Source organism: Maylandia zebra, linkage group LG23 (assembly GCF_041146795.1).
Source record: "Maylandia zebra isolate NMK-2024a linkage group LG23, Mzebra_GT3a, whole genome shotgun sequence".
Lineage (NCBI taxonomy): Eukaryota > Metazoa > Chordata > Actinopteri > Cichliformes > Cichlidae > Maylandia > Maylandia zebra.
In genome coordinates, this window is record NC_135188.1 from 37,773,687 (window position 1) to 37,782,591 (window position 8,905).

Below are 8,905 nucleotides of genomic sequence, written 5' to 3' on the forward strand. Positions count from 1 at the left end.
TTTAACTCTCACTCACTTTTGCAACTTTGTACTTTTGTGTTACTCGCAGCAACAACTCCACCTCATTGTTAGTCCATTTAAAAAACTTGGTGCTTCTCCTCAACATTTTGCCGTGATGTTTCAAAGAGCTGGAAAGTAAATAAACGGCAGACAGAAATGAGGCAGGCGGAATCTTCTTGCATTTCACGCATGCGCAATACTGGAATGTAAGCATTTTCGGCCATTTCAATGTGGACGCACAACTCTGTGACAACGACTGAAAACGCTAGTGTGGACGTGGAGCGTTTTCAGACAAAAACGCTGTTTTCAAATCTATCTAGTGTGGACGTAGCCTAAATGTGTATTTTCAGTATTATATGTAACAAACCATGTTACTATGCATTGTTTTCCGCCTCACTGATGAACACTGCTTCTCTTAAACGTGTCTGTCTCACAGCAGTCCTTCTTTAACTTTGGTTTCTGTCACTTCTGCAGCTGGTCCATCATGTTATTGTGTCCCCACAAACACTTCTTTTTTGTTTTGAGTTTTTAATTATGACTTTTACAGCATTTATTTTCAATTTTTTGTGATTTCTGTTCTGTTTTATTCAACTTTTGTTGTACTTAGTGTGCTTTTGCTGTGTTTTTCTACTTGCTGGAATTTTCACGAGTTGCAGTTCATTTGACCTCTCTGACCCACCGTAAATTTACCTTTAGAGACTATAATTCCACTGTAAGAAACCTCGGAGTGTTCCTGGATGGCTCTTTTAAACTCGAGAAACAGGTGTCCACTGTGGTAAAAAACAGCTTTTACCAGTTGCGTCAGATTTCCAAAGCAAAGCCGTTCCTTCCTTTAAAGGACCTTGAAAAGCTTATCCACGCATTTATTACATCCAGATTGGACTACTGTAACTCCCTATACTCGGGCCTCCAACACTCCTCTCTTTGCCGGCTCCGGTTAATTCAAAATGCAGCTGCGCGTCTTTTAACAGGTACGAGAATTCATGAACACATAACTCCAATTTTAGCCAAATTACATTGGCTCCCTGTTAAATATCGTATAGATTTTAAAATTCTTTTGTTCACTTTTAATATTTTGAATAATTTAGCGCCCAGTTATCTTTCTGATTTACTCCATTCATACAATCCCAACAGAGCACTTAGATCGTCCAACCACAGGCTCCTAGCACAACCTAGGACTCGAATGAAGTCGAGAGGCGACCGGGCCTTTGCATCCGTGGCACCCAGACTCTGGAATAACCTCCCCGTTCATATTCGCACTGCCGAGTCTATCCAGTCTTTTAAATTACGTCTTAAAACTTATTTTACTTTGGCTTTTGATTCTGTCTAGTTGGCTGTTTTAGCTTGTTGCGTTGTTACCTATTGTCTGTTGTCCTCTTTTATTGTTTGTTTTAACTGTCTCATGTTTTTATTGACTGTGAAGCACTATGGTCAACACTGTTGTTTTAATATGTGCTATATAAATAAATTTTGATTTGATTTGATTTATAATTGTTCATGTATACATAAACACTTACAGCTGCCCTCTTACAAAAAACTTTAGAAGGCTGTAAAGATGTTAAAGTTGGGCCTTTTTAACATGGGGGTCTATGGGGGTTGACTCACTTTTGAAGCAAGCCTCAAGTGGCATTTGTGGTACTGCAGTTTTGGACTTTTCTGCTTTGAGTTCACTATAACTGGCTGGTTGATCAAGTCCAGTACAAGGAGGCAAGGGGATAACAATGTGCAGCTAATACATTCCTGAAGTGCCAAGAATTCATATTGATGGCGCCTCAAAGAATGTTCTTTTCAGCAGTTCAGGATGGGTGTCAGCCATCTTCTCCCAACTTCTCAAAAACAGGAAATCAAGGGGGGTACTGTGGCCATTTAATGACAAATGAAGAGCTCCCACTGTGTCCAGCTGTGACTTTCAAAAGCGTGGAGGAAGGCTTGGTGGATAACAGCTAAATGGCTGCTGAGTGACAAATCAAATGGTTGTTGCAGCTAAATCAAAAGACAGCGAGTTACAAAGTGCAGCCTGAGAATGCAAGTCCTGCCAAGAAACCTTTTTCATCATTATGCTGCCCTCTACGGGTCTTCTTCCTCCAGCCTCCCTCTTTTTTCCCCCCCCCCCCCATCCCCAACACACACACACACACACACACATCATCATCATCACCCCTCCCCAGCACCACCAGCCCGCCTCCTCCACATTACCACAGCTTGCACCCCCCCCCTCTCCTCCCCTTCCTAAACCACCCCCCTTAAAGACTATTGCGCGCATTAAATTGCTTTTCATTTCCGTGCTGTGACAGTCTCTGAGATCGGGGGGGATTTATGCATTTTCACGAGTGACTTTCACTGCCATGCTACGGTAATTATTTCATAATACGTCCTTCGCTGCAGGGCACGGGCTGGTTTGCACCAACCAACCGAGATCAAGTTCCACTAGTTGACAACGCTGGGTGGAAAGATGAAGCGCGCGCGTACATAGGATATCCTATGAGCAGGAGCAACAGAACTGCAGAAAACAGAAGAAGAAGAAGGAGAAGAGGAGGAAAGGGGGGGGGATCGGATTCTCGCATCCGAGGAGGCAACTGGAGGAACATTGATCTCCGGTCGATTTGGACGCACTGGCAATTGAAATAAAGAGACCTTGGGCAGATCTATACATAAACTGGTAGGAGCCGCACCGCTGGCAGCAGACAGGGGTGGGGGGGGATTCGTGCCTCTCTCTGAGCCGCTTCCTTCGTCAGTGCGCATGGATGAAAGTCACAGTTAAAATGCATGCGGCAAGTCCTGTCTGATGTGGGATTACCGCGTTTTTATTCGCCCCTCTCGCCTCCCGACCATGTTCCAACTTTGGTTTTGGCTCTTTTTCCGAGATGACACTGCTAATTTCAGTCGGCGCTGGGAGAGCACCGGAGCCCGTTTCGCCGCGCAGGCTGTCACATCATCGGCGTGAATGAGAACGTTACCCGCGCTCGTCCATGCCTGGTTTATGGAGCTAAACACCGCGGAGACTTGACTTGATTTTTTTTCTTTCCTCTTTCTTTTCTTTTCTTTTCCTCCTTTTTCTTTTATTTTTTTAACCATCCGGCTGAAGGGCGGACAGTGAAATCACGAAATCCATGTTTTCACTGAGGCTGGGGGGAAAAGACCGGACACAGCCGTGATTGTCAGCATGTTTTGGCGTTTACCGGAATCAGCACGGTAAGAAAACCCTGATTTATTTTCTTCCCCCCCCCCCCTTTCTTTTGGTTTAACTGCTTGTCTCAGCTGAGACGTTATGCCTTTTTAACGTGTTCTTTTTTTTATTGGGAGGAGGAGGGGTGAGTGTGTATCTGTGTGTGTGTGTGTGTGTGTGTGTGTGTGTGTGTGTGTGGAGGGGGGGGGGGATCTCTCCGTGGTGCTGAAACCTGCTTCCACCCTCAGTCACATTACTGAAGTTGATCCCGGATTTAAAGGTGCTTTTAAGAAAGGTGTCTGCGGCCGCTGTGCCAGTAACAAGCACAGAGCCCGCATTTCTGCGCTCCAGTTAGAGCATCCCGTTTTTTTAAAAAAGCCTGCTGCATCCGCACACGGATGCTCTGCAAAGACAAGGCGCGCTGATGCACTGGCGTTCCAAGTTATATCTCCATTATTTCCGTGAGCCTGGCTTTTAGAAACAAATATTTATTTATTTATTTATTTGAAATGGTGTTAAACTGAAACATTTCAAACATTTTGATTGACACCTCAGTGGTGGAGTAGGCTACCTGTGTGCGTGCGTTAAAATTGCGCTTATTTATTTTATTTTGATTTTTGGGAGGAGGGGGGGAATTTATGGAGCGATGTGTGGGCTTTTGTGCTCTTTTAAGGAACGCACACAGACCCAAATGTGTGCGTCTGCTGTGCACGCGCGTGTGTGTGCACGCGCGCGTCTGAGGCGGAGAGAGAGAGGGAGAGAGAAAGAGAGAGAGATCTGTAACCTTCTATATAGCAGATGCCATACATAATACTTGATTATAGAATTATCTACTCCACGTCAAAATGTAGTTTGGATCAGAGATCCTCCGCGAGATTTGCCTTTGATCAACTCCTCTCCTTTCTTTCTTTTCAATCTTTCTTTTCTTTTTTTTCCTCTTTTTTCCGCCCGTGGGCAGCAGCAGCAGAAGAAGGAGAAGAAGAAGAAGAAGAAGGGCTGCGACTGTCGCCTTGTAGGCTCATATTCACATTTTCTATGGCAGGTCGGATATATATATGTGTATCCATTTTTCTAGAGATGAGGACTGTCTGCTTGTCCCTGTCGATTGGTATCAGGGAACCGGCATTTTATTTTTATTCGCACCGAGGACGGTTTTTAATCATAGCACAGGAATAAACACCCCCCCCCCCCCCCCACCCACCCCCCCGTCTTTCATCCTCATGTTGTGGAGGTGGAGAGAAGGGATCCGACAGTTTCCCCAAGTCGTCGGGTATGAGGGGTGAGTGAGGTATCTTTGTAGTTCGGAGATAGGAGTTCATCCTCGAGGTTTTAATGTGAGTTTGAATCGTCAAAGGAAAAGACAAACAAACAAACATTTACACATACAAATAATAATAATAATAATAATAATAATAATAATAATAATAACAGAGACCGTAAATGCAACAATCACCCATCTCACAAGGAATGAGACTCGAGATTACCTGACAAGAAGTGTCGTTTGTCGTTTTTCCACTGTCATCTGTTAACAAATACTGGAATCTCCGAGTCTGCAAACGGTGGATGGCGATAGCTTCTTCTTTTTCTTCTTCTTATTCTAACAAGATGGATTGGAATTCAGGCGAGCTATCAAAAAATGCGCAGTGACCGTCCAATAGCGGATACTTGTGTTACTTTAAATACAACATTCTTTATGCATGTAGTTGTTAAACACGCAACTTGTTTTCTGCCACTTTCAAAATCAAAATGATGCCGACATAACACATCTGCATATTGGAAAAATATGTGTGCGTGTGTGTGTGTGTGTGCGTGTGTATGTGTGTGAATACATCTAATGTTTGCTCTTTTAGGCTCTTCTGAGTGAGCAAATTTGCATTTCTGTAAATATTGCACCTGTGCCCATGATGTGTAAAACACAACTCGTCCTTTTCTCTCCCCTCCTTAGATGACACCTCATACTGGTACTGCACTTGAGTGAGCTGGGGCATCCTCTCCCAGGAAAAATGCATATCTGGATCCTAAAAATAATACTTCTGATTGCATCATCTCTGAGGCTGGTTGAGATGTATGACAATTATGGGGAGATCTGCCGAAACCTGTGCACGTGCGAGGAGAAGGAAGGGATCCTGACGGTGAGCTGCGAGAACCGGGGGATCATCAGGCTGACGGAGATCAGCCCTGTCCAGTACTCCATGTACCACCTCCTGCTCACGGGGAACCTCCTGAAGAAGCTGTCGGTCGATGATTTCATCAATTACACCGGGGTGACCATCCTGCACTTGGGGAACAATGATATCTCTGAGATAGAGTCGGGTGCCTTCAATGGACTCCAGGGATTAAAAAGGTTGCACCTGAATAACAACAAGATAGAAGTTCTGAGAGATGAAACCTTTAAAGGACTTGAGAGCTTGGAATACCTACAGATTGATTATAATTTCATCACAAACATAGAGTCCAACGCCCTGAGCAAACTACACCAACTAACAGTGATGATTCTGAACGACAACCTGCTCTCTGCCCTTCCTCCCAACATCTTCCGGAATGTCCCCCTTACGCACTTGGATCTGAGAGGGAACCGCTTAAAAATGTTCCCCTATATTGGCCTCCTAGAGCACATGGACAAAGTTGTGGAATTACAACTGGAGGAGAATCCGTGGAATTGCTCCTGCGAGCTCATTGCTCTGAAGGCTTGGCTGGAGAGTATAGCTTACACAGCTCTGGTGGGAGAAGTGGTGTGCGAGACGCCATTCAGGCTCCATGGAAGAGACCTGGATGAGGTGTCAAAGCAGGAACTCTGCCCACGAAGACCCCTAGAAGACACAGTCAGGCCTGCGCCGCCTAGCAGCACTAATGGATACTATCAGACCACACCAGCCGCTGTCACAGCCTCTGCCACCTCCTCGGCTGTTTTAAGGTCTTCTTCCAGGCCTACCAAGGGCACACGGCAATTGAACAGAACCAGGTTAAAGCCCACCTCCCGAATACCAGGCGGCAATCCATACAACTATGGCCCCATCATTGCTTTTCAGACCAAATCTCCTGTGCCTTTGGACTGCCCCACTGCTTGCACATGTAATCTGCAGATATCTGAAATTGGGTTAAATGTCAACTGCCAAGAGAGAAAGATTGAAAGCATTTCTGACCTAAAACCCAAGCCATACAATCCTAAAAAAATGTATCTCACTGGAAATTACATCCCTGTGGTGCGGAGATCAGATTTTGTCGACGCCACTGGATTGGATTTGCTTCACCTGGGAAACAACAGGATAACTCTGATCCACGACCGGGCTTTTGGGGATTTAACCAACCTGCGTAGGCTGTATTTGAATGGTAATCTCATGGACAGGCTCACAGGAGAAATGTTTTTTGGTTTGCAGAACTTACAATATCTTTATTTAGAGTACAACAAAATCAAGGAGGTCGATGCGGGCACTTTCCGCTATCTCCCTAATCTGCAGCTGCTTTTCCTGAACAACAACCTCCTGAAAACTTTACCTGTGGGCATCTTTTCCAGCCTCTCCCTGTCTAGGCTTAATCTGCGTAACAACCATTTCCAAAACCTCCCCGTGAGTGGTGTTTTGGATCAGCTCAAGCTGCTGTTGCAGATAGATCTGTTTGAGAACCCCTGGGAATGCTCCTGCGACATAGTGGGGATGAAGATATGGCTCGAGCAGCTCAGTGCAGGCACTGTGGTTAATGAGGTCGTGTGCAAGACGCCAAAACGCCACACAGGAATGGACCTGCGTTCTGTCCCGTCAGAGCAGCTCTGCCCAGATTACTCCGAAGCCTATGTCTCGCCAACTCCACCTACGGAGGAGCCCATGGACGAACACGTTGTCACCACAGGTGCTACTCGGAGGTTGGAACCCCCTGGCAGCACCGTCCCCCTCTCCGTCCTCATCCTCAGCCTCCTGCTTGTTTTCATCATGTCTGTCTTTGTGGCTGCGGGGCTCTTTGTTGTGGTCATGAAAAAGCGTAAAAAGTCACAGAGTGACCGTACTAGCACTAACAACTCCGACGTCAGCTCTTTTAACCTGCAGTACAGCCTCTACAGCAACCGCTCTGGACCTAAAGTTAAGGCCCCGGCTGGTCATGTATATGAATATATCCCCCATCCAATGGGCCATATGTGCAAAAATCCCATTTACAGGTCAAGGGAGGGGAACACAGTGGAGGATTACCGTGACCTCCATGAGCTCAAGGTCACATACAGGAGTACCCCAGATGATGAGAGGGACAGTAGTACGATGAGGAGCCCTTCATACAGTGTTAGCACCATCGAGCCACGTGAAAACCCTTCCCCTGTGCAGGATGCAGACCATTTCTTCAGAGGGATCCTTGAACCCGATAAGCAGTCACCCCACCAGTCCATCCCGTCAATCCCAGCAGGGGCCAATTTAGAGTACAAGTATACGGGTCCCGTGTCGTACACGTACAACCCAAATTTTGATGTCAGACGTCAGTTCTTGCACCCGGAGAGAATAAGAGAAACAGTGCTCTATGGCACAGCACCCAGTACTGTTTATGTCGAGCCCAACAGGAATGAGTATTTGGAGCTAAAAGCTAAACTGCAGTCTGAGCCTGATTACCTCGAAGTTCTTGAGAAACAGACCACCTTTAGCCAGTTCTGAGCAACAGAGTCGTGAGCATAATGAAGCATTTTCTCTCTCGACCCTCCTTGAAACAGTGGCTCAGTTTCTAGGGTGCCTTGGCACAAATACAAACAAGCGAAAGAGAAAGAGTTGAAACGGGGTGTGCCGAACAATCTTATTCTTATTTCAGAAACATGACATTACAGGAATGGATACAGCTTTCTCGAGACATGGATGAACAAAATTGCTTAACTGATGATGCAAAATCTATTTTTCTATGGTGAAGATTGAATAACACACAAAAATGTAAGTGTACAGGTAAATCTTACCCAACTTCATTTTCAGGAATATAACCATACATACGATATATTGTGAATCAGAAAAAGAAATGTTTATAAAAATCACACCTGGACATACAAGAAAAAACAAACAAACAACAAAAAAAAAAAACCCCAACACATTGTACAGCAGATCATCAAAACTGTGTAGGACTATTTTCTGCTGTAGTCTGTAAGTAAGTATTTATTGATATAATCTGCCATGTCTTTTCAAAACTTTTGATTCTTCATCAGTATTACCTGTGTCATCATACTCCATCATCCTCCGGAAAAAGGCTTATGTTTCTAGTTTCATTTACTGTAGCTCTGCATTGTAAAAGTGGCTTTTCTTTTTCCTTTTTCCTTTTTTGTTTTTCTTTTCTTTTGTTTCTCGGAAAGTGGCACACCCCAATGTCCAAAACAGACTGCGTCATTTGAAGAAGATGAAAAAAAAAAAAGAAGAAGTGTCTTTGTATGCTTTCTGCACTTTTTGGAAATGGAAGGCAAGTTAGCCTTCAATGAGCTCTCATAAAGGAGATTATTATATTAAAAATGAATATGGCTATTCATTCTTAATATGTAGGATTGATATGTTATCAAAACAAAAATTCATAAATGATATTTGAAGTATTAATTATGTTGTGTAATACTGGCATTTTAATCAATGTAACACCTATTTTTATACGAGCATTGGCAAATTCTCTATCGATTATGGGTTTCTTTTGTTTTGATTGCTTTGCACTTATTGCACTATATTGACCAAACTATGTTATTGTCATCAAATAAACATGATGTCAGGTTCATATAATGTGCTTATGCGGAAACTGAAG

At 44.3% G+C, this 8,905-nt stretch overlaps 1 protein-coding gene across 2 annotated transcripts; it reads left to right on the plus strand.

Annotated features, from left to right (window-relative positions):
- The first annotated feature begins 2,270 nt into the window (after positions 1-2,270).
- Positions 2,271-8,628, plus strand: slitrk5 (SLIT and NTRK like family member 5). 2 transcript variants are annotated; one of them, XM_004552604.5, is made up of 2 exons: positions 2,271-3,192; positions 5,112-8,628. In XM_004552604.5, exon 2 carries the CDS (start codon positions 5,170-5,172, stop codon positions 7,795-7,797), a length of 2,628 nt encoding a protein of 875 aa, XP_004552661.3. In that variant the 5' UTR covers positions 2,271-3,192; positions 5,112-5,169; the 3' UTR covers positions 7,798-8,628. The 2 variants fall into 2 exon arrangements, with proteins under 2 accessions (XP_004552661.3, XP_076736396.1); XM_076880281.1 differs by lacking the exon at positions 2,271-3,192 and adding an exon at positions 4,027-4,208.
- The last annotated feature ends 277 nt before the right edge of the window (positions 8,629-8,905 follow it).

Excerpts from the sequence above, each read along its gene's own strand:
- slitrk5 (XM_004552604.5), top strand. The coding sequence starts at position 5,170 with ATGCATATCTGGATCCTAAAAATAATACTTCTGATTGCATCATCTCTG.